We start from the raw sequence: 27,370 nt of genomic DNA, 5'->3' as shown, positions 1-27,370 counted from the left end.
AAAAATCTGTAAGTATTTTATCTGATTATTAGCTAGTTATTATATAGGGGGTGATTTTTAAGAAAATAAAAAGAAACTTATCTGCTATATTTTAAGGGGAATGAATAATACAGTATTTAGGGGAAAGTGCTACATAATGATCCCTCCTTGCGTTGTTTTTAGGGAAACATTAAGCCATCTACATACATTTAGCGTTAGATGGCATCCACACGATCAAATTAATCGTTGAACAAAGACTTATGGCGATGTATAAGCTATATTTAATATTTCGTAGTAAAAATATTGATTGGACTGCTTTTGATCTATGGTAAGACAAATTTCAATAAACAATTTATTTCTTTTATGATGGTTTTCGCCGGGTGATTGTTTTACTCTTGGCTCCTGTTGACTTTTAATAATATTAGAACCCATTTTAATGGGCGTATAATAAATTTTAAGGTCAATTTTTATAACGATTTTGAAATATGCCGTTACGGGTAAAATGATCTTCTTTAGATAGATTAAAATGATCCCTATTTTGTGTGTAAAATTAGAATAGGTAAAATGATCCTCCATCATGTGGCGAGTTTTCAATGTGTTGATTTAGATGATTTTACCAGTGACTTTTGTTTTCATACTAGTCGTGGATGCAATGTAAAAGAACAATTAAAATTTTATGTGAACTGTAAAAAATAGCAATGGGGCCATTTTATCCCCTATTTTTACAAGGTCGATAAAAAAATGATCCCTTTTGAGAAATATTAAGTAGTTCTAAAAATTTGAACAAATCAAAGAAATTGGCATGGCAATATTGCAACACTTGAATAAAGAACCCAAAAGTATTTTGAAGCTATACATATACATATCTTGAATTTTGGCTATAAATTACATTTTTCTTAGCGGGATTATTATAAGACACCTTCCCCAAATTTTATTTTAAAATGGGGATATCTATTGTCATGCCAAACAAAGGACCACCTTTTTCAATGTTTCTTGCCTCTAATTCTTATTCATTTTTATGAAATACTCCGAACTAACGAGGATATCCGATTCCCAACATGAAAATTGCAGTTTTTATGATTTCTAGTGACATAATGTACTACGAAATAATGCATATTATATTGCGTTATTTTAAACGTTCGTACGTCCGTAACCTAAAGGTGTTCAGTGTTTTTATGAACAGGTAGGTTATAATAAATGATATATTATATATTAATATGTGGTTTTTTACATGTGTGTTGACGCTTGAAGGCTGAACGCGCGGAGCACTATACACTATACATACACTATAAAATGTATAGACTATATGAACATAGTGTACTGTTTAAAACATACAAATATTTCTAACACATATGGAAACTGTACAGATACAATAGAATAGATAATAAGCTTTTAAAATATACTAGCGACCCGCCCCCGCTTTGCACGGGTGCAATGCTGATACTAAATACACTACAGAAAAACTGTGAACGTTGTATATAAAAACATAGCGGCCCGCTCTGGCTTCGCACGGGTATAAAATATATAGCCTATGTGATTAAAATCGATCCAGTAGTTTTGATTTATTCATTACTGCCCGTGGCCTGCACGCGTTAAATTTGGAGTAAAACATTCCCCTTTCCATATAGATCCATATTGATCTATATTGATCCATATTGATCAAGTAGAGTGTGTTGGACACAAGACACTACCTTGCGGTACATCAAATTGAATATCAATCAATGCATAGTATAAAACAAAGTCGCTTTCTCTGTCCCTATGTCCCTATGTCCCTTTGTATGCTTAAATCTTTGAAACTACGCAACGGATTTTGATGCGGTTTTTTTAGATAGAGTGATTCAAGAGGAAGGTTTTTATGTATAATACATCCATATTATAGTAAAGTAAGGGGTTGAAATAGGGGTTGAAAGGGATATGCTTCAAAAACTAAAAAAGTTGTGCATCGATTAAGCTCAAATATTGACACGATATACAACCAGCTTCAAAGATCTATTGTTTTTATCTACTTTTAACCTTCGGAGGGTAGAAAGGTGAAGCGAGAAAGAGGGAAGAAATTATCGAATATTTAAGTGGGGTATCAAATAAAAGAGCATGACGTGTACATTACAAAAATGTTATCCCACGCAAGGAAATGTGGAGGGAGGGGTGCAAGTGGGGATGTTGCCCAGCAAAGCGGGTAGTTCACAGCTAGTACATTTTATACTGAAAAATTTTGTACTACCATAACTGTATAAAACATACACATAACATTAGATAAATGTATTTATTTTATAATAATATGAGTGGGATTTGGTGGCTTTTTTTGTATTATTATTTCATACCTAGCTAGGCTTTTACATTCAACTGATTCAACATTCAACTATAAAGTAAAGGTGAATTATTTTAAAATATGGTAAAAATAACAACATTATAAGTTTAGTTTAATTATTATACTGTGACTGTCGGCCGACTCCACTGTTTAACAACAAATAACACTTGAAACAACGCAACAACAAAAAAATTGACCATCATAACAAACTATTAAACTATTTTATTAAATCAAAATATAGTAATTCAATAAATCGAATCAATTAAATCAAAATACTAGTTTAACAAAACGAAAAAAAAAAAAAACGAATCAAAATAATAAAACAATTGAAATAAAAACAAACGAAACACGTAATACCAACTTAAAAAAAAAGTGAAAATAAACGATTTATTTTTTCTCGAAAAGTGAAATCGAAATCGTATATTATTCATAACTATCAACTTTAAAAAAAGTGTGGCAATGAAACGGATTTAAAAAACACGTAGCATCAACTTGAAAAGTAAAGTGAACATATAAACGATTCATTTTTCTCGAAAAGTGAAATCGAACTCGTATTACCAACTTAAAAAAAGTGTAGCAACGATAAACGAATTTAAAAACAAATGATATACGTAACATCAACTTGAAAAAAACAAGTGAAAATAAACGATTCATTTTTCTTCGAAAATTAAAAACCGAAATCGCGTTTTTTATTTTTTTTTTTTATAAAACGATGACGAATTTCTTATTAATATAAAAATATCGCATAAATGAAATCATTTATTTATTTATTTTTTATGTAAATTATGAGGTAAACTAAAATTTAGGAGAAAACTTTTAATTTCATGTGGAAAAAATAGTGTGGTTTTTGATTTCTCAATATAACTATTTATATTAATAAATGCTAGAGTTGATTAGCGCGAGCGGTGATTTTAATTCAGTGATTTGTTTGTTGCTTGCAGTGAGTTGTTAATTGTTGTGACTATTTGAGATTTTTTTAAATAAAAACTGCTAGAAAAATGGGTAATGTTTTATGTCGACATAAAAATTCACCAACTACGTCACCGGGTACAAATGGTTTAGCTACTAATCAACATTCAACAACCCATACATCGACATCTAGTTTACGAACACCATTTGATAGGATTATTTCACGTGTACAGGTACAGAGAATTTTTCATTTTTCTTACGGGTTTGATAAGGTTGCCTCTTTAAGGTACTATAAGCGCTAAGGCAAGTTTAAATAGGGATCATTATAACGTATATAAAGGGGATCATTTTAGCTGTCACGATTTTATAATTTTAGAGATAAATTTTTATAAGCAAAGTAACAGATTTATTTATATAATCAGAAAAATTGTGTGACCTCTAAAGGTCATAGCTGTCACATCACGATGGCTTGTATACATCATTAGAGAGAATTAAAATAACTTCCTGAAATTAAATAAATACTTATTTGCATTTTTTATGCATTACGTGTGAAAATATTTTGCATAAAAATTAATAATAACTGCATATAGAGAGCATCTTTAAACTTATTATTAAGCTAAATATTATAAACAAGGCTTAATTTTATTTGTAAAACATGCTATAAAAGTAGAAACAAAGTCCAATCAATCAATCAGACCTGCGACGAGAACTGGCAAAGTTTTCGAGATTTTATTTTTAAAATGGGTGAATTTCGGATAATTTTTACTTATATAAAAGATTATTAATTTACTTAGATAAAAGAAGAAATATCAAAATACTGGTCGTGTGATGTGCCAGAAGCGTTTTTCAGCACATAAAAAATTGCAAACGTTATAAACAATTAAAGATAAAAAAAAGATATATCGTTTTTCGCAAATATTTCATGAAAATATTAATAAAAATATTGCATTTAAAAAAAGGATTCTTAAAGGGGAGAAAATTTCCAAAAGAAAAACTTCCATTCCCGGAAGCCTGTCTCTATTATTTATAATTTTACTTAACGCTGAAAATAGGTCTTTTTGCGTCATTTTTTTTAGGTATTAAATATTAATTTACAAATTTGAAAAAATTATGGCGCATTCTGTACACATTAAAGAATTTGTTATCGTTGGAAACTTATCTTAAAGTTAATTTTTCAACAAGTTAGACAATTGTTTTTTAATAAAATTTTCTCAAATTTCCGTCTTCATTGTAAATTAACCAAAAATTTTTTGGCTACGTGAAGCCTTTCTTCCAAACTGACTGTCAAATACTATGTTTGACTTTATAGACTAATCAGACACCTGTATATAAATATGTGAGTCGGTTTTTCTCATGAATATAAGTTTACATTTTTATAATTATTTTTTTTATTCCATCTTATGTTACATCTATTATATTTTTTTTTTGTCACGGTGTTATTTTTATCCACATTGAGTGTAGATAAAAGGGATAGTGCTAATGAAGAGTGATAAAATTGTCCTTTATTATCTGCACTTAGTGTAGTACCATAGCATAAAGAATAAAAATAAATATACAGTCAAACCTGGTTAAATGAGAACTGGATAAGTGAAAACTCTATAAGTGAGAGTAATATTAGCGAGAAACAGAAACCTCGGTAGGCGAGAGTCGTTTTTCCCTCATGGATCTCCGTGAGTGAGACTGCTACTTATCTATCGGGCCTTATTTATTTATATTATTTAGGAGAAACTATAGCTACAATAAAAATACATACACACTTGTTATTGCTGTGTACCTCTATAAGAAGAAGAAGAAGAATTAAGCTCAAATTTTTTACCCATATTTAATTTTTTTAGACATGAGCATATATTAAAAACATTTTTTTTTAAATAATTATCATATAGGTATATAAATTTTTAAAATTTTATAAATTTAAAATTTATCGATCGAAGGTGGAATGTGTTATTTTTGATAAATAGCGAATAATACAAAACACACCATAATAAATTAAAATTAAAAACGTGACAAAAATTTGATAACGAAATTATTTCGAAAATTCATTTTTTTTGATAAACATGAAAATTTAATGAATTTCAAAAAAATTATTTTTTTAAATTATATTTTTTTTTCTTTAAAAAGCATAAATTATTCATTTTAGATTAATGCGCTTTTAAATTTAATCGAAGGTCTTGTTCGCCATTTATTAGTCTATGAGCCTGATATACCTACACGAAAGTGCATTACAAATTTTTATGAAACTCCATTTGGTTGAACTTAATTCAAACAAAAGGTTTTTCCAATACTTTTACGAGAAGAATGGAAAAATTAAATTTGTACAAAATACAGAAAATTATGAAATTTTTTATTGAAATTTCCACATGAGTGATTAAATTAAATCAAAAATTTATTACCATTTTTTATATCTAGTAGGTAGGTACAGTGTCTTTAATCTGTATTGTATAGTCATTGAAACGTACAGTGTCAAGGCTAAAATTAATTTAATAATTCTATAGTTCTAGGTCAAATAATTCTCTGTAAATAAATTATTATGAATATTATTTCCATTTTACTAGCACTAATCACAAAAATTCTAAGCGCTTTGATGTTTTACAGATTTAAAATCGTAAATATTTAGCAAAATATATGTATAGGCATATGTCACAGCCAACTTGCTTAATTAGCCGTTCAGTTAACGGCCTAATCTTTTTAATAATAATAATAATAATAATGGGGGTTTAACCTCCGTATTTGTGACATACGTCTTATCACAGAGGCCGCCTACACCATTAATTGTTACTCTTTATTTATTCAGTTACAAACATATTTACAATTACATTTTTGATGTGGGTGGAGTCGGTTACTTCATTCTTATCCAAGCGACGACAATGTGATCAATTCTGCACTCTTATAAATTGTTCACACTGCCGCTGCCTGGATTCGAGCCCGCAACCTAAGTATAAATAGCCCAACGTTCTAAGACGACGCCTTAGACCGCTCGGCCATTTAGGCATCTAGCCTTTTTACTAAACGGCGTCGTTCAACTAAATGATAATCATACGTAGATATTTGACGCATGTGTAGAATGCGTAAGAAAAAAAAACAAATTTTCTGTCCGAGTTATAGCATGTGTACCTACTCTATAACTTTTAATTTACAAACATGAGCAATAAATTGTACTTACTACATGACTAAGTAAATAATATTTAAAAAACAAATAGTAAATAAGAGTACTATACCTATATTTAAATAAAGTGACTTAAGTAACATAGAACAACGCAATTTATCTCACAATAAATATATAATAAGTAGATATTATTAAGTAAGTTTATTATTATTATTATTTTATTTTTAAGAGGTGCACTCATATGAGTTCATTTATTATTCTTAGCAATGTATCATCCATAGACTTAGCATACATAGACTGGGCGTTTCTTTAATGAATCTATCAGGAAATTGCATTAACTTGTCTTGAATTTTATAACCAGGCATTGATAATCATTTCAGAATGGCTTGAAATTAAAGAGGCTTTTTTTTTACCAAATAGTAAATAAGAGTATATTTAAATATAGTGACTTAAGTAACATAATAAAACAACGCAATTTATCTCATTATAAACAATAAGTACTTATTATTAAAGTACTTAAGTAGTCCGGCTAAACAAGTACGGTGAATGTTTTTTTTTTTGGGCTAAATGATAGTTCAAAGTCCCCTGGTAACAATAAATAGTTTTGGGACCTTTTGCGGGGCGAGATTATGAATTATTTCATTTAAAATGGTGATTTTTAACACAGTATCTTATGCAAGAACTCACAATAATGTTAATTGTACACATATTAATCGGTGATTGAGCTTAAAAAAAGCTTTCATCATGAAGAAAATTTGTCACAGATTCTGTTTATGCAGAAAAACATTACCTTACGGCGCTTTCAAAAAGAAGCATTTAGATATATTTAGAGTATTTTATTACATTTGCTAGATTAAGATATTTTTAGAGTATTTTATTACATTAATGTCATACAAATTGCCTAGTTGACAGTATCATTCATAGATTTATTATACATAGACTGGGCGTTTCTTTAATAAATCTATATAATTGCATCAACTTGTTCTGAATTTAAAAACAGGCGTTTATAATCATTTCAGAATTCTGATTAATAATTATGTAAACCTAAACAAAACACCTGTTTAATAACTCATATTTGCAATTGAAAATACTATTGTATAAATAAGTATTCCATTCACTAACTTTTTACAATTAGAAAAAACATTTTTTTATTTAGCTCAGCGCAACAGTTAAGTTGTTGTTTGCATAGGTTATGTGAATAGTGAACACACAATGTCAGTCATATTCATATCTGATAGTCATTAGTTTATATTATACTAGCCGTTATCAGTCCTATTTGCTCAGGTCCCGATCTAGATCCGAAAAATTGATTGTTTACTGAAATTTGGCTTATTTTTTACACTTATACAGACAGTTAACACGTGTTAAATCAAATAAAAAACAATAATTGAGTTTGAATTAAATGAATATTGTTTACATACTGTGTTTTTCCACAGTTAAAATCAACAGACAAGTATCTAAAGATTACACACAATTAAATCATAGCGATAGCAGGCAGTTGTTTCAATATTTGGGTGGTTAAAATTAATAAAACCAAATCCAAGAACGCATACAAAACACAAAACATAAAGTCACAACAAAATTACATCGGACTGGCCGGCAAACACAGCAGACATTAACTCACTCAAAGCTAGCCGAAACGACACGCGATAATTCACGAACACAGAGTTTCGTTGTGGCCGAAAGTTCGGCTGATTTTCTTCCAAATCCGAAACTGATGCCGAAACTAGATTTTATTAGATTTTATTATTTATTAGTAGTAACTAGCTAAAACCGAAACCGAACCTTCGCGCGGTCGGACACTAGATACAATAACAATTACATACAGACGCACCAACAACTTTTATATATTATATATTTATAATTTTATTTATTTAGTAATTTTTTATAGTATTTTGTAATTTATTATTCTACAAGGTCGATTGTTTTATTTTTCCTAAGTTAAGGTGTATTTTTTTTTAATAGTATATTTAAAGTTTATATTTACATATTTTTTTGTTATTGATTATTATTGACGTAAAAAAATGCACCTTGCCTGGTGTGATCTGTTGTTCTTGTGTCTTAAAGTCTATAGGTTTTATAATTTTATTTTTAGTAATTATTGATTTATATCTGTGGAATACAATTTTTTGTTTTTGTTGTTATTTATATCAGAATTTTAAAATCCGAATCTAAAAGAGTCCCAAAGTTTTTACATATAAATTGACTTACCACTCATTTCTGAAAACTTTTATTTCTGATTTCAATGAAATATTTATTTTCGAGTAAATGATCAAACATATAGCCGAGAGTGTCTGATTTTCTTTAAAAAAAAATATATTTTTTAAGGGTATACGAGCGCCAGGGTAATTTTTGATAAAAGGCTTGATTTTTTTTAATATGAAGTTAAACTAAGTCTAAATCAATAGGGCACTTTCGGTGGTGAAAAATAAATTATGAAATTTGAAAAAATTAAAATTTATATAAAAATATACTTAAATATTCTGATTTCGAGTCTTAAAAGCACATTTTTATTTTATAAGAAGCCCTGATGTGATGTCATATCGGTATGAACCATAGACCATCAGTTAGTTCAGTGTAGACAGCTGGGTATAATATATCCATAGATAATAGAGCTTTTAATTTACAAAATGATTCTTTTTTGTTTCGGACTGTTTTCAATCAAGTCAACTCATATCTTATATCTTCTATCCTTGTCAAAAAGCGCTGCTTGAAAAAGATAAAATATATTTAACTTTCTTAGGTTGAATAGTTTTTTGACAACTGTACGAAATAAAAGCAAATCGGTTACAAAGGTCTATTAGTATTTATATTTATTATAATCAGTTGTCTATGAATATATCTGTCAAACTTATCTGTGTTATTTTGTATAATGATACCGATATTACGTCACCAAATTGGGTTCCCACGTTTTTGACAGTTTAAAAAAGGTTTAAAATTTAAGTTTTTGGCAGGAAAGCGTGTGTATTTTTCCGAAATAAATTTTTGATGGCTTTTTATTAACAAAATCAACATTTTGAAGAACTTTTTCAAATATAGTAGAATACCCTATTCTGAAAATTTACTTAATAAATAAATGACTTCACAAAAAGGCATATTTAACATGAGTTTTATGGGAAAACGATAGATGAATGATATGTTTTCATAGATTTATTCAAAATTACTTGATAGAAATTAGTTAAAACCTTAAGAAATTATTGAAAACAAAAAAAAATTAACTACCTTAATTGTTAAAAAAGAATTATTAAAAATATTTTGGTCGTTTTCATAAATGGTTCTTTGGAAGTTACTTGATTTGCTTAAAACAGAAATTACTGGTTTTTTTTATTTTTGGATTTTAAATGATCCATCCAAATATGGTGATAGAACACATATGATAATAAAATGGAGAGTGTTTTTATTTAAATAACAACTATGCAGTAAAACATGTAACTTATAACAATTTCGCCTACTTAAATCTGTTTTTTAAGTCATTTTATTGTTGGTCACCTCTGTTTTAAATATTTTATCGAATGTCGAAATACATTTTATTCTTATATGATGTTTTTTACTAAAATTTGTTATAACTGTGTGGTTTTTATTTAAAAGTATGTAGTTGCGAAGAAACTGTTTCAGACTGTTTCTTTTTCCAAAGTTGTACTGATTATTTTCTTTTGGCATGGCATATTGAATATTTGCAAAATATAGTCCCAACAAGTTAGGTGAAATTTATTGAAGTTTTGGATACAGCAGAGCTAATTGACCTATGTCAATTTTAAGCTTTTTATCTGCTGAATAAAAAAAAGACGATTTCAGAAATTGTGGTGATTTGCCACGTTTGAATGAAATTTTAATAAAAACTTAACATTTACAAAGAAAATGTATTATTTTCATGAATATAGACGAAAAATAAGAATAAAATTTTTCGATATCTGCCTTGGTTTTCGAAATATTGAAAGCTAAATAATAATACAAAATTATTTCTCACCATCAAAATTGAAAATATGTATTATCATTCATGTACCGTTTCCCCATAAAACCTATGTTAAATATGCCTACTTTTGAAGTCATTTACTTGTTTAAATAATCGGGTAATCCGCCTAAAATTTTCAGAATTGATTTAGACTTAGTCCAACTTCATATAAAAAAATCAAGCATTTTTTCCAAAATTGTCCTGGAGCTTGTACATCCTTAAGTTACTAAAAGCTAAAAGTATAGAGTTAGAACCATACTAAAGTATTTTTACCATCAAAAGCAGTTATATTTTTTTTCTACATCGATGGTTCACTTTTTCATGGAATCACCCACAAGCTTTTGTCTTTTAATATTAACTACGTAACGAACATAACACACTGTTCCCAAATAACGTTTGTAATCTGTAAATTATTTTTTTAAAATAATATTCATTTAAATCAAAATCGGTTTCTCCGTTTAGGCTCACAAACAGACACTCAGACACAAAATCACACAGATTTAGACAGAGATTGTGGCCAAACTTATAACACCTTTTTTATTGGGGTTAAAAATACAAAAATAGATTATTATTTATTTTTTCTCATATTTTGTTATCTATATGAAAATTATTAAAAATTTTATTTGATTAATATTATTAAAATTAATGTTGTTAAAAATTAATCAAATATGAATTTAAAATTATGAAATAATAACTAATTGTTACCAAACAAAAATCATTAATTTATGTTTTTTTATTCCTATGGGAAATTTTAAAAAAATTAATAATTATTACGTTTCTAAAACCTACTATAAAAATTTTTATAACATATTATAAAAATTTGGAATTTTTTAACAATTAATTTGAAATTATTATTCGAAATTTTTTTATTTCTTTATTAATAAAAAAAAAATTGTAATTCATTTTTAACCCCAGATCTCAAAAAGGGGTGTTATAAGTTTGACTGGTTTGTGAGTGTATCTGTCTGTCTGTCTGTGGCATCGTAGCGCCGAAACGGATGAACCAATTTCGATTTTTTTTGTTTCGTTTGAAAGATAATTTAATGGAGACTAATCTTAGATATGTTTCAAATACGAGTTTAGTTTTCCGTATTCGAAAATTTGTCGGGGGTTTTTAAAATTTTGTAAATTTCACTTGTATAAGCAGTCGCATATAAATTTTCTTACAATTTTCAACAAGTGACAATTTCAGACAATTTTTTTAGCTCAAAATAAACCTTTTTTAACCCGATTTATTTTTAAAATGGTATATGTGTTTGAAACTTTTTTATCTTTATCTAATAACCAACCTATCTATAGTTTTTTAAAATATATTTTTTCAAGCCTTTCAGAAATTGTAAGAATTTCTCTCATCACAACACTAAAGACGTGAGCGTGAGCAAAAAAAAAAAATAAATAAATAAATAAAAAATAACCCTCTGAAATTCGGTCCTGTTTGTACGATATAAATCGTTGAAATTTATTTGTCAAAAACATTGCAAAATATTTAGTTGTTACAATTTTAGTCATAATACTTTTTGTAAAAAAAGTTATCAATTTAGTTTTTATCCTGTATTTTCTGGAGAAAAAATGTATTCCCCGCGGAATTTTCTGACGAAAGTGTGTGCAATTAATTAAAGATTTATTTGCTATAAAAATTAAGAATGACAAAGGACAATTTATTGTTCTTTATAAAGTATTAACACAATAGACTCCATTTATTGCAGTTTCTTTTTTTTTTACTATAAATTATTCTTTAATTAGCATTTAAACTAATTTATTTTTAATTCTAGCTAATTTAAAATTTAAATAATAAAAATAAAATAATAAATTATCATTGAATTTTTGCATTACATAATTTAGTATAAATAATACAATTTTATTTTTTTGATTATTCTTTGTTTTGGATTTCTTAGGTAATTTCCTATATATTTTTGTTGAATGCAAAAATATGCATAAGTTAATATTGATGTTTGCAAAACTGTTCAAAAAATCACTGTCTTAACTTCCATTATTTACATTTCAAACAAACACTTTTCATTTTTATACCATGTATATATGAAATATACATAGTATATTAAGTTTAGTCCCAAGTTTGTAACGCTTAAAAATAATGATGCTAGGAAAAAAATTTTGTTGTTTCCGGTTGTCCGTCCGTCCGTCTGTGGACACGATAACTCAAAAACGAAAAACGATATCGAGCTGAAATTTTTACAGCGTACTCAGGACGTAAAAAGTGAGGTCGAGTTCGTAAATGAGCATCATAGGTCAATTGGGTCTTGTAAACCGTTCTTGCCATCTTGTAAACCGTTAGAGATAGAACAAAAGTTTAAACGTAAATAATGTTCCTTATCAAAAATTAAACAACTTTTGTTTGAAACATTTTTTCGTAAACATCACTGTTTACCCGTGAGGGCGCCAATTAGGCGGAATGTATAATACGTTATACATGTATAATAGTTCGATTATTTAACAAACACTTAACATTTACGTCATACAAGTTGCCTATTTACTAATTTTTTAAATGAACTTTAACATTGATCGTTTCACTACTAAATCATGCCTTACTAATGATATTTGACACCTAAGAAATACATTCCATGAGATTTTAGCAAAATGCGAGCGATTTCTGTTATCCTAAAATATGGAAGTAAATCTTATTAACCACTTCCTGGCATCTTATCTGACATATAGAGGATGTATAACACATACATATATTTACCAACTAATATAAATTATACGATATTTTCATTATAATTTAAATATATTAATTTATTAATTGTTATGGTCGATTTAAAGGAAATGAATCGTTTATTATATTTCTTAAAAATTAATGAGGTCTTAAATACTTCTTTTTTTTTTACATACAAAAAACAATAGGGTCTCACTTAGAGATTCTATTGTTTATTTTGTAAACACTCTACATTTTATGTGAGATTTATGAACATTAAAAAATACAAGAGGAAAAAAAAACTTTCTTTGGTATACATTTTTATTTCAAAAAATTGTTACATTGTATTTTTTGTTGTTAATCTAAACTTTTGTGTCGATTTTTTTTTTAATTTCACTTTTATTTTTATACACAAAAAAACGGAAATAATTATTACGTAAAAATAGTCATTTATTGATGTAAATTGATGTGTATGTCTTTTTATAATGTATGTAAATTATGTAGATATGCAAAAAAAAATTGATAGTGAAGTTTATATATGCTGTAATATAGTAATAAATCAATTTTGACATTTTATTTGCAAATAGAAATTATGTATTTGGATTTTTGTAAAAAGTGAATAGAAAAAGTTTAGAAACTATTAATAGGGCTCAAAAAAGGCAGCTTTGGCTCCGTTGAAGGACTCGGTCAGCAGTACTCATAACACTCGGCTACTTGCGTCACTAAGCTTTCACTGTGAATTATTTACAGTTTTTATAAAAGCTTATTTTATCCTCCATAGTCCAGTAACTTTATACATTGGAACTTGCGTCAAGTCCGGTATTTCTGATTTTTTATGTGTTGCTCCAATGAATAATCCAAGTTGGTAACCTTGAGCTTCGAACGCTACTTTGTCAAAAATAAAAAACCATGCAAAATACGGCTTTTTTTTTTTCAAAATATGACGATAAAAACCCTAAAGCACTAGTTTTTGATAGTATGTACCTATTTAGGACGTTTTTAAAGTAGACTTAATTTGCTATAATATGAGCTACTAGAATTGTCTCTGCAGACCCAATAATTTCCGAAATAAAAGTTATCATTTTTTCGAAAAAACCGACAAAATTTCGGCTTTTTTCAGATTTACGATTGGCTAGGAAGATTCAGGGTTATAATTCATTCAGAACGACAGAATATTGCAAAAAAGTTCGATATAATGATAAACTATGAAAGGATTTATCTGGGATAGTGGGTCTACAGAGACAATTCTGGTCTCATATTGTAGCAAAATTAGTCTACTTAAAGAACATCCTTAAAAGGTACTCATCGCCAAAATAAGAAAAAGTCCAAATTTTCATGGTTTATGCGACAAAGTTGCGTTCGGTGCTCGAGGTCACAAACTTGGATTATTCCACCAATATCATAAACAAGCTTGCAAAAAATCAGAACTATCGGATTTACCCAAATTACCTCCGCACTTTCAGTCGACAAGGTTACCATGTCTTTTCCGGTTATCACCTATTCAGATCATTTTAGCTTTTTGTTAAAATTTTAAAATGTCATTATTGCATAACCCGCAGTAGTTTTAATTTGGTACGTCCATTTTTAAAGTTGATCTCGGCAACACTGATTTCTGTAATTATTACTGTGGTCACGCAGAACAGGTTCTTCCTATCATTCAGTAGTCGCCTTTTTTCTATTGCTGTCCTCTCCTGTATGGAGACCTTACGCGACACCCGTTGCCATCGCGTTCCAATACAATTCGTTTAGAGTTTCCAGCCTGGGTATCTGAACAAATGATAACATCCTATGGGGTGGCATCCCTGGCTTATTTGAAACGATTGCTTGTGCATCTGGCTGCTTTTCTGGGAATCTGTTTACAGGCGTATGTAGAGGAATGCAAGCTAGGGTATCTGCCTCTTTTAAGAATTGATTAAGTATACTAAAATACTCTTGACTTTTTGAAATTTTTAAGCCAAAATTATTGATTGAAAAGAAAATACACGCTGTTGTTCTGCCCAATCCTTTCTCGGCTCAAAATATAGGTTCGCCCATCCATATGTTATAGTGCTATTACTGGGCTTGTACAGAACAACAATTTGAATTTTGCTTTTGTGTGGGCGTCTGCATGTTCTGCTAATTTGACACTCTCATCTGTTATCTACCTCTTACAAACTATAGAAAAATTTAATTTATTCGAGAGCGCACTAGACAAGCCCCTCTCATGGGTATTCTTCTAGCGGCCATATATTGTAAATTTTAACTAGCATTACTTATAAAAACTTCCACTCGCACGCTCTTTTGTAACCTCGCGCCTTCATGCACGTTCTTAGTCTCTGGCGCCCGTATAAAAGCGAATGCGTATTGATATTCTGAACAAGCCCACTGTACAGTTTGTGAGACATGCAAGAACATATGTATTAAGGACGTAAAACTGGAGTAGAGAGGTTAGTAGGAAAAAAGGCGTCTGCCTCCTCTTTGTACTGCGTAACAGGCTGTCTTTTGTTTTCAATTTTTTGTCTTTTTCAATCAATTGAAAGTACGTGGCGGTCGGACTAGCTGTAATTTAGACAGCTCGTCCAGATAGGCACCTTAAATTCTGTCACGGGCGCTTATAGCTCGGCTAAGGAGTCTCCATGCCCTTATTATATATGTTCTTGGAGAATTGATTTAATTTATGAACGTAACCTTATTTTATAGTTATAAATTATATAATTTTATCCAGATATTTTTCAAATGATAACAACAAACTATAGTTATTATGATTATTTGTGTTAAATAAGTACTAATTAAATCTAATTGTTCCACCTATGTTCCATAAAATCATACTTTCACTCACTTTATTTATAATAACAATAATAATAATAATATAATTGATTGAGTACATTTTGTAGTACAGTACAAGGTTATTTTCATTCTGTTAGACTTACATAATAACTTTGATGTACTTAAAGATTTATTGTAAATATTAAAAATAATTAAGATGTACTTCATAAAAACATAGTTATACTATGACGATATGTCTGAAATATTCCTATAAATACGTAAATTAGTTAAAATTTTATTGCTGGCAGCAACGTCGTATCAACGGTGAAGCAAGGGAAGCGGGTACCGATCTCGCTCTACCTTGATTTGGGGGAAGAGTCGGCACTGGCTGGTAGAGAAAATAACTCATTGTTGGCTTCGGCAAATCTACAGGCTACGTTAAAAACCCACCCAAGCATTCAAACAGCAAAGTTGCTCTACGTAAAATTACTCTACACAAAATTAATATTAATTAAACGAGTGTTATGCCGTTGGGTAAGGGGCTTTTTATCAACTATCGATGTCGAACTCAATAGCATGACTTAATTGTGTTACACTCAGTTTTGATCGAACCGCGACAAGTGTGGCTTCCGAATGCATGCCATATTAGGCGTTCGTTCCTATTTAGGCGGGGCGATGGACGTGTGTTATGTTTTTCGTTCGGGCCCTATGTGACTGCCTTATTAGTATCAAACGGAGAATTCGTAATGCCTCATTCAAACCTAATAAAAGCCTAACCGAAATTTCAAGTCAGGCGGTTTACCAACACTAAAATGAATTGAATAATAGGTTAATTATGATGCAGGGAGTCAAACTTGTCAGCCACTTATAGACATGCAAAGACGAAGATAAAACAAGTGAAACATAATAATTGACTGAGTTAGTTGTTGAAATACACTGTATAAAAAGTATTGAATGCCAGTGCTTGGATTATTTTTTATAATCCATTTTTTTTTTAAAAACCAACACAATTATAGCCATTTATTTGGTTTTTGAAATTTTTCGAAATTTTCTGGATTTTATTTTTTGTTTTTCCTGAATGTTTTTGAGCGCACTAGTTGAAGCTACTTCCAAATTTTCAACTTCTTATTTTTTATAATTTTGGAAAAATTGGACACCAAAGTATTGCCCTAATTTGCGTCCTAGCGGGTAAACAGCGATGTTTACAAAAAAATTTTTCTAATCGTAAATGAGAAACATAGGACAATTGGGTATTGGCTATTAGGGGGAAAAACTAATAATTTGAAGAAAAATTTGTAAAAATTTTATTTTATTAAACTACAAAATACTTTAAAAACGCATACTTTAAACTTGTTCAACTTTAATATCGCTAGGAGTTTTACATACATCTAAGCTACATTTACTAATTATCGATTTAAATTTATCGTAAAAATCGGTCCATTTCCAGACACCATTGTTCGAACCATAATTACGTAAAAGTATTTCATTTAAATAAAATTCCATTTTATAATCTATCGTATTATTAGTACCTTCACATCTGTAAATAAAATTTAAAAAAATTTAATTTTTAGCGAAATTGACATTTGGTATAGGAATGAAAACTTACTCGTATAAAACTGAAGCTAAATTTGAAGCAAATGGTGTTAACTTTGATGTACGCCATAATCTATTATTTGTTTTATTTGTATTAAAATTATCGGATCGAATTGAAAATGAATCCTTTGCAATATCTAAAATGGCGTGGATAAAATTTTTAATAGAATTTATTATAAACTAGCTGTTACCCGTCCGCTTTGCTGGGCAACATCCCCACTTGCACCCCTCCCTCCACATTTCCTTGCGTTGGATAACATTTTTGTAATGTACACGCCATGCTCTTTTATTTGATACCCCACTTAGGTATATTTGTAAATATTCGATATTTCCTTCCCACTTTCTCGCTACACCTTTCTACCCTCCGAAGGTTAAAAAAATTTCTAAATGTAATTTAAAACATTCTGACCAAGTTTTGAACTATTAAAAGCCATAATTGAAAAATATGAATTTTTTATTCATGAACACCCCCGCAACCCCCCTTGTGGGTGGAATTTCGTAAAATCCGTTCTTAGCTGACCTCTACTTGGCAAAAGGAATATTCCTCCCAAATTTCAAGTCTCTAGGTCTTATAGTTCCAGAGATATCGTGATGAGTGACTATCTATCTATCTATCTATCTATATCTATAGAAAGTCTCCTATATATTTATAGATTTCGAATAATGTCATTCATATTTCTTGGATAAAATATACCCGTGAAGAGAATAATTTTTTAATTAATTAATAGCAAAAACTATCGTTTTAAGAGTATTATATTTTTGGGCAGTGTCTTTTGGGACTGTGCTTAATAGGTTAAAAAAGGTAGTTTAAATTTCTGAATGATATATGAAAAAAATTTTTGTGCGATGGTTATTTTGAAAGATATAGGATTTTAAATCTAGAATTGTCAATTTTGATTAGAAAGCAATACCTTGGTTCAGAAAGCTCGTACGGAAATTAAAGTGGGGAGGGGGGTTTTCAAAAAAAAAAAACAAAATTTGTGTCACATAATTTATGGATGGCTTCTAATTTCGAAGCAATGCGGTTTCCGAAGTCTGAGTGAATTCACTCAGACTTTGAGTTTTAAAACTCAAAGAAATTGATTTTGCTCTATCACACGCAAATTTTATTCAATTTTGTGTTAAAGTTATCTAATTTATGGTTTGGTTTCGATTTTGAGCCAAGCTGTGATTTGTGAGCCCTTACTAAATCCTTGACAAAGGTTAATTAATCAAACAATGGTTTCCGAAACCTTGCCCGAGTTTTGGTCAGGATAATAAATCGAGTTGTGGCTTGCCAGATCTTGTGATTGTTTCTCTAGACGCTTAGTTTTCGAAATAAAAATTCTAGGAAAACTAAAAATATAATTTTCGATTTTAAGAAAAATGTGTTATTTTTTTGAATCTCCTAGGGAATTGTCTTAGCTAATACAGCTCCTGCGCTACGTTTTTTTCATTATCTTGGGCTAACTTAGTATCAGGATCAAAACAATGTAGACTCTTGAACAATTATTGGTCCGGTTATTATCCCATTTAAGAAATGACTCCCTTTTAAATTAATCATTTTCACTTTACCTAATGTGGTAAAAAGCATATTAACAATAGCACTATGCCCAAATGATGTCACAACTTTTGGATAATCCTGTCTGCCATTTTGTTTCGCTTGGATAACACGTTCGAATTGATGAATTAAATCTTGTGCTGCAAAACATCCCAAATGCGTTGATAATCTATTTCCATAACCGTCTATATAATAATCGTCTAAATCCTGCCAATATTCGAGTATTTCTAATTGTCTTGGAGTAAAGATTGCACACCATGGTGAAGCTGGATTCCGATTAAAATACCATGCTTTCTCATAACGACAAATATTATACATTAATTGTATATAAAATGGATTTAAGTCTTGATCAGTAAATCCCAATTTAATTGTTACATTTCTAATTAATTGGCGAAACACATTTGTTTGCAGAAATCGATTTGGCTCACTTTGCGGATTTTTTCTTACAAATTCTTCATTTTTCAAGAAGGCATCACATGTTTTATAATTCTAAAAAATTTTGGAAAGGAATTCGAAGGGAAAACCTTAATTAATGTATTCTGGAAACATTTAAGAAAATTTATGGTTACTTTCGAAATCTACATACAAACCTCTATAATCGTGTCATTTTCGGCTATAATAGTTCCATGAATTTTTTTGGCATCACTATCAAATGCACCTTCAATGAATGATTCGTAACTTTTTAAAACACGCTCAGTTTCTGTATATTTGAACTAAAAATCAAAAAGCGTTAATATTAAAAGTCCCGATTAATTTTTCGGGAAGACCTAGTTTTACTGACCATTTTTCTTTAAGCCCACTACTTACAATATAATTATCGGGATTAAAATCACCACTTGGATAAAATAATGTTGCTAAAAAATTTCCCGTTCGTCTTGCCAAATATTTCAAATCTTTTTTACCTTGCTCGGTTAAATAATTTTCATGTTCTGGTAAAATATTTTGATCAAAACTCCATTTTTTTAAATTTTCATAATCTTTTACACATAATGAACCCGTTTTTGGATTTGTATGTTTAATTTCATAATTTTCGATAATTCTTTTTTGTAATTGTGGTAAAATTTTTTGAAATGCAATTATATTTTTTTCCGATGGTAAACGTGTCCCATGGCGTATGATACTCCAATATTGTAATGGTTCACATTCTAAAAAAAAAATAAAGTTATCGTATAATCCTCAAAAATATAAATTACCCTAAAAATTGAGTTTTATCAAATTCCAAAATAAAAAGTTTTTATAAATTTTGTGATTTTTGGAAAAGGTGATTGCAAAGAAATAATAGTTTAAAAAAACTAAAAATACGCTTCTGAAGCAAGCTGAACTAATGGTATTTATAGACAGATATTGATTGGTAAAAGTAAAGTCATTTTAAAATATCTGAAAAAGAAACCCACGCTTTTTTACGATATAATGATTTTTTTGAATTTAAAGAAATTATTTTCTCCCTTTTAGTTCAGCTTATTACAAAAACGTGTTTTTCAAAAACGAAAATTTTTCGTAAAAGGGATTATTAAAGCCATACCTGATTTTGGATCATTTAAATTTGCTCGAAATTTTGATCCTTCAAATTTTTTTCGATCTTTTTCTTCGTCTTTTGATATAAAGTAACTTCCATGAATGTATTGATAAGCAGTTTTTGTTGAAAATAATAAATATGGATTTGTGTCATTTGCTAAACAGTATTCTGCATTATCGTTGATGTTATTATCACTGATAACATCAATAATTATCACATTTATTATAACAATCAATATCCATCCAAACCAGAAACTTGTCATTTTCTTTTTTTTATTTTATTGTAAATTCTAAAAGTAAGTAAAGTAAAATTAATTATAAAAAAATAGCCTTGATCAAATAAGTATTAAAATTATTGATTTAGAAATATTTGTATAAATAAAATATTTGCTTAGATGTGCATGTGTTTTTTTTAGATTAATTACACCTATTATCATTAAAATTAATTAATTAATTAATTATATTGTTTAAATTATACAGAGTAGGCCAAGTTATAACAGCAGTACTTCATCAAATGGCAGATAACGTTAAAAAATAAATTAATTAAAAAAATAAATAAAAAACCCGACTGCGTTAAATAAAAACTGAAAAGATAAAATACTTAGCGCAGGAGCTGCGTTAGCTAAGAGAATTCCCTCAGAGATTTAAAAAAATAACACATTCTTATTTCGAAAACTAAATGCCTAGAAAAAAAAATCATACGAATACTTTTTTTCTTAAAACTGAGTAGAAAATATAAAAATATTTTTTATTTTGAAAAAATTTGTACAAATTTGAAAATTTTGTACTTTGCGGACCCCCTCCCCCCTTTTAACAGTCGGGACCCATTCAAATCCCACTCTACCTCATAACTTAGTCAATAAATGAACACTTTAAATTAGTTGTTATTAATTAAAAAAGTAATATTTTTTGTTCGAAACATTTTCCCGCAATCCGTACGGTTTAGGCAAAAACGGGGCTGAAAAGTTTTACCCAAATTGTTTTTTCGTATCATAAATGCGAAATTTAGGCAATCTTCGAAAAAAAAATTTCCAATAAATCCAATAAAAGCGGTTTGTTTTTCTATAAAGACCATTTTTGACCAAAGTTTGATTTTTTCTTTAAACTATTCGTTTTACAAAAAAATGTTTTCATATTTATAAAGAACAACTTTCTAATTTAAAGCGTTCATCTAATGTTTGTCAGTTAAGAATAAGAATGAGGTTTTAATTGAATCTTAAAACTTAGATTGAATTCGATGCCGGAATAAGATGTGTACGTTTGAAACTAACATTTTTCGTTTGAAGCATTTCTCTCGGTTAAATTTATTTATCGAGTTTCAAGGATATGATGTCAACTTAAAATTTTTAAGTTGACATCATATCCAACACATTGGCAACACAATTAAAAAAGACACCCTATGTATAGATTATAGTGAAATGTTGCAAGTGCAAGGTTGATTTCGTGCATTATCTTTTATTTCTTTTACAAAAAGTAATTAACATAATTTATTACTTACAATTTTTTCGATCGGGTTTTTTTTACAATTGTTTTAAAACGTATTTATCACTGATATCACTTGGATAGAAAATTAATCGTTAAATATAAATTGGCTTCGTAATTTGTGTCTACTATTTCTAAAATATTAATAAAATAAATAATTTGTAAGCAGAACAGTTCAACTAAAACTAGACAAGTGAACTTATTATTATTATTTATTATTGTTATTAAAATTGTTGTTTAGTTTGTGGTATAATTTAATAACTAAAAATAGCTTTTATCAATGTATAGGTATAGGGCAATGGCTACGCCGATTATTTGATGTCTCATTTTAAAACGGTTGGAAACCTGGGAGGCTGATGTGAAAGCGTGCCGTTTTTACAAGCTTTTATTAAGTATGGCCATTTAGTACAGTAAAAGATGTTACACAAATCGGCTAATAAAGGAAAATGAAAGAAACCGCTCGCATTTTGATAAAACCTCATGGAATGCGTTTTTTAGGTGACAAATACAACTAAGGCATGAGTTTTTGGCGCAAATGTTTCTATTTGTTTATATAAATAATAAATTTTTAATTCAATGAAACGATCAATGTTAAAGTTCACTTAAAAAATTAATAAATAGGCAACTTGTATGACGTAAATGTTACGTGTTTCTCAAATATCGAAAACTATTATTCATGCATAACGTATTCGTAATTCAAATTGCCTATTTATTAATTTTGTAAGTCAACTTTAACATTAACTGTTCCATTCAATTAAAAATTTATTTTTTATTTACAAATAGAAACATTTGCATCACTAACGCATGCGTTACTATTGATATTTGACACTCAAGAAACACATTACATGAAGTTTCAGCAAAACGCGAGCGGTTTCTTTCATTTTCTTTTATTTGTAACATCTTTTACTGCACTATATCTGTTGTTTGTAATCAATTCTTGCAAGCTAAATTTGCTTTCCGGTTTCCAATTGTGCCTGAAGCTTCCAATTATACATGCGTATGTAAATCGAATGACAATGCATTTTTATGGTCAGATCTGACTTTTCCATCGCTTCCACCATATTTTATATACAGAGTGAACCATTTTAATTTATTATGGCTAATATCTCGTTTTGCAGTTAACCAAACAAAAAATAACTTAGACGAAAGCTGCAGAGCTTAATGGGGGACATCATGTTCTGACATGAGATTGGATCTAGTGCTTCAGGTTGCTTTAATGTACAATTTAGATCCTAAAAAAAATAAAAACGAACATTTTTATTTAAAAAATTTTCCGAAAATTCTTAACTTTCAGTTGTTACGTCACACACAGTTTTGCCGTTGCTAATACCAAAGAATACAGATACATAGGTATACCATGCGAAATATTATTCTAATTATTATAAATAGAATACCTGACCCTACACCTATAAAAAAATATTTTATATTTTAAATGGAAAAATTCATTAAAATTTTAAAAATTTTGTAAAAATAGTTTGAGTCATTAAATAGACCGTTTAAACTTACTATATATTATGCTAAATTAGGAATATTTAATTAACAAATTTAAATTATATCTATTTGTTTGTTTTTTTATGAGTTGATTGTAAAAAGCACTTTTTATATCATAAAAATAAATACGTCACGAAGGGGGGAGCAGCTTCCACCGGTAAAAACTCGAAAAATTTTAACCAAAGGCTTGTAATTTATTCAACCTTTTATTTTCTCACTTTTTATGTTTTGCACGGTTTTTAAGGATTAGAATATTTTGTACATAATCAGAAGCTTAGATATGAGAAACACAGTTTTATTAAAAACCGAAACTAAACTGAGCAAAATCGGCCCACAAAAATTTGTTTTTAAAACTTTAGGAGATTAGAAGAAAAATTAAAAAGCAAAAAATTTTCTTTTTTTGTATTTGTATCAGGTTGATGAAAATTTGAAGAAATTTTTGTAAAATTCATGATGAGTATAAATGAATTTTGCAAAAAAAAGTGCCTTATTTACTGAAAATCTTTTTTGTTTATGCAAAAAACACGTATTTAACAAATCGTGACTTATACAAAATGAACAAATTTTTAAAACATGACACATTACTAGATGAAACGTGTTGAAAACTCATCGGCAAACTAATTGGGATTTTGAAACTATTTTTTTTTCTAAATGGAAAGATATATAAGTTTTATAACAAAACTGTTTTATTTTTTTCGTGATAATTTTAAAGTTACAGTCAGTTTTAAAAGAACTTTTCAAAAGAGAAACGAAAACGCCCGACAAAAAAAATGTTCGTAAAACATCGTTATGACGTTATAATGTTAATTGTATAGTATAAACTGTATACAATTATTAATTAACTTAATTAACATTATGACGTTACACGATTTTTTACGTACATTTTTTTGTCGGACGTTTTCGTTTCTTTTTTGAAAACTTCTTTTAATACCACCTGTAACTTTAAAATTATCATGAAAAAATAAAAAATAAAAACAGTTTGCTATAAAACTTGTATATAATCATTCCATTTTTGTCAAAAAGAAGTAAAAAAAAATTTTCTCCAAAATCGGAATTGATGTAACTATACACTTCTCTGAAAAATAAATCTCTGTCTATGAGAAATTCTTAGAGTAAGAAGTTATTCTTGTCAGTTGTTAGTCAAATTTTTGTTCTTAATAAGTTGGCAAAATGTACCTTGATCCTAAATAAACTTGAATCAAAATCAGTCTAGGTTTTTCAAATGATTTTTTTTATGAACAAAAAATACCTACACAAATTTTAAAATTCAACTCTTTTATTTTTGAAATCGATTTACAAATCAATAATTACAAAAATCAAAATTACAATTCATAGCAACGGATTTCAGTTTGGCATACAAAACTTCCCAATCCCATATTTTCTCAAAATCTGGATAATGGACATCGTGCTCATTTAACAAAAATTTGACTTTGTATTGATCATTAGGACATCTGTGAAAGAACAATCATTTATATTAGTCGAAGAAATCAAGCACAAGTTCGAAAAATTTGAAGAGTAAGACGGTTTTGAATGCGGTTTGCAATTTAAATTCACCGTAAATACTAAATTCACAATTCGCTTATAATAGAGATGATGATTCCAAATTTGTTACACGGGGGTTTTGGGGGTCGCGGAATATGAATATCGTGATAGAATTGTTCTATAACGTACATGGCGCTCAGGGTAAACGGTATCCCCGCCGTTTTTTGGAGTTTTCTTGAAATTGGTAATATAATCAGTCCAAATATGTTACGCGAGGGTTTTTGGGGTCACTGAACACGAATGTCGCGACAGAATTGTTCTCGGAGGAACCTAGTGTACAGGGTAAACGGTAGTCTCCTGAAAATTTCGAAAAATTCGTTATATAATCGGTCAAAACTCGTAACCCGGATGTTTTTGGGGCCGCTGAACACGAATATCGCGACAGAATCAGTCTCCAAGATACCCAGTGCCCAGAGTGAATGATACCTTCGTTGTGCCCGTGAATTAATGTTATTATTACGAGAAAAATATACCTATAATAAAAATCATGTAATAATAACATAAATTTCTGAGGAAAACGAGGATACCGTTGACTCTGGGCAACAGATACCTCTGAGACCAATTCTGACACGATATTCGTTTTCAGTAACCCCAAAAACTTGTGGATAACGATTTTGGACTGATTATATAACGAGCTTCCCGACGGATTGAATGCAGAAACCCTCATTCAAATCCATCTTACAGTTCAAATTTGTTTAACTTTGACCGTTTTTAGTGTTCCGTTTCCGCGACTACAGTCAGCAGATGAAATATCGTCGTAATCAGTCGAGTATCGTCCTTAATTTGTAGAACAATCAAGAAAAAAAGCATTGTACTTACTGATATAAAACGCCCGCTAAATTTGCAGCAAATGGACATATATCTGTTGCCCGCCACCATCTTGATTTCACCTGATTATAATTATCAGCACGTAACGGATACGAATCCCTAAATAAATCTAATGCCACCTCTAACATTCGTACACTTGGACTATGTGAGAATAAAGCTATTAACTTTGGATGTTGTTCACGTGGCTTTGTTACAAATTCCTCGAAATAGTCGAACATATCTTTAACCGCATTACAACCCATCTCGATAGCTAATGGATTTCCATAACCACTCTGATAGTAGTAGAATAAGTCTTCCCAATACTCGAATATATTCAAATGTTCTTCATCGAAGACAGCACACCATGGTGAAGTTTGTTCAACAATCCATGATTTTTCAAAGACACACATCTTATACATTAAGTGTACTTGAGATTGTGTTAAATCAGTTTCGTAGCCTAATTTTCGACTAACTTCTGTAATCATTTGTTTGAATTCATGTGTTTGCGGGAATTTATTGGGTTCACTTTGTGGATCGTTTATAACTTCTTGCACAACGTTTGTGAATGATTTGCATGGTGTATAATACTGCAAAATAATTTGTATTAGAGTGATTACAAAAATAGTTTGGGGGATTGAGGAAGGGGATTAATACTTACTCCCATTAAAGGATTATTTTCGTCCACAATAGTTCCATTAACTATAGATGCTTCTTTAACACCAAAAAATCCACGAATATAAGCTTTATAACTTTCTTCAATTCGTTCTAATTCTGTATATTTGAACTAAAAATCATAAAAATTTCCATCAAAATAACTCGCAAAGCTTAATGTATGCAGAAGTTCTATAATTGACTGTAGAATTCAATAAGCTTATCGACGATCGAAAAAGTTCTTTACCAAATTTCGATCTGTGGTCTAATTTCTGAGATAGTTAACTAAATCGATTAGCTTTATCCAATGACAGAACACTTAGAAAGATAAACAAGTCTTTATCGTTGTATTTAATAATTTTTAATAAAAACCCAACCCAGTTACGACAAAGGCAACCTAAATTTATTAAATTTAAATGCTTGCTAAATTTATTAATTGATTTGATTAATTATCTCGGTAATTAAGGTTCAAATCGAAATTTGGTAAGGAGCTTTTTCGTTTGCCTTTATAAGCTTATTCAGAAAGTCAAGAGTTCTGCATTCAATTAATCCTTCTTCCGATTAATTTACCACAAAATTCTCTTCACTATAAGGCGTATTCATAAATAGTTCTGGAAACCGTGTACGAGTCCTGATTGCTATATTATTTAAATCAATTTTTCCTTGATTAGCAAGCCATCCGTTCGTATCATCACTGATACCTGGTATGAATTTCCATTCTTTCAAATTTTGTAAATCTTGTTCACAAAGATGGTTTTGTTGGGAATATGATTTTTTAACCTTTGAAAGAAATAAATTATATAATTTTTATTTTTTTGGATCTGAGGAATGTGGTTTTCTTACCTCATAATTGTTAACAATTTGTTCTTGGAGTGGAGGCAGAAGGGTTTTCAATTTTTCCAATGTCTGTGTGTCTGGTAGTCGTGTTCCATGACGATTAAAAGACCATATTTGGACTGGTTTGCATTCTAAAATAGCAAATAAAATTGGATAGCCGAATAAAAAATAACTGTTTGCAAATTATTTACTATAAAGGCTGCTTTTTTAACTTGACATATGCGTGAAACTTGACATATGCGAAAAATAAGTTTAATCGTGGAAAAT

The 27,370-nt window shown here is 29.1% G+C and overlaps 2 protein-coding genes across 2 annotated transcripts in view; one reads left to right on the top strand and one right to left on the bottom strand.

The window, feature by feature from the left end:
- Positions 1-3,073: 3,073 nt before the first annotated feature.
- Positions 3,074-27,370, top strand: part of LOC123294693 — a 35,235-nt gene continuing 10,938 nt past the window's right edge. The window contains exon 1 of the mRNA XM_044875813.1: positions 3,074-3,429. Coding sequence (XP_044731748.1) covers positions 3,286-3,429 — 144 coding nt within the window. The 5' untranslated portion in view covers positions 3,074-3,285. The remainder of the gene's footprint in view (positions 3,430-27,370) is intronic.
- On the bottom strand, positions 16,988-19,612 carry LOC123294694 (multiple inositol polyphosphate phosphatase 1-like). Its single transcript, XM_044875814.1, has 5 exons — positions 19,560-19,612; positions 19,369-19,491; positions 18,793-19,267; positions 17,252-17,375; positions 16,988-17,182 (listed from the first exon to the last, which is right to left on the bottom strand). The coding sequence occupies exons 1-5, from the start codon at positions 19,560-19,562 to the stop codon at positions 16,990-16,992; spliced, it is 918 nt and encodes a 305-aa protein (XP_044731749.1). The 5' UTR covers positions 19,563-19,612; the 3' UTR covers positions 16,988-16,989.

The sequence above is a fragment of the Chrysoperla carnea genome, chromosome 3 (assembly GCF_905475395.1).
Source record: "Chrysoperla carnea chromosome 3, inChrCarn1.1, whole genome shotgun sequence".
In the NCBI taxonomy this organism is placed as follows: domain Eukaryota; kingdom Metazoa; phylum Arthropoda; class Insecta; order Neuroptera; family Chrysopidae; genus Chrysoperla; species Chrysoperla carnea.
Note: the sequence above shows the minus strand (reverse complement) of the source record. Positions and strands in the feature narration are given on the sequence as shown.

Coding starts and splice junctions, on each gene's coding strand:
- LOC123294694 (XM_044875814.1), bottom strand. Junction 17,376..18,792: donor TATGCTTTTTACCACATTAG/GTAAAGTGAAAA, acceptor ACGCCATTTTAG/ATATTGCAAAGGATTCATTT. Junction 17,183..17,251: donor TTAGCTTCAGTTTTATACGA/GTAAGTTTTCAT, acceptor TTTTATTTACAG/ATGTGAAGGTACTAATAATA.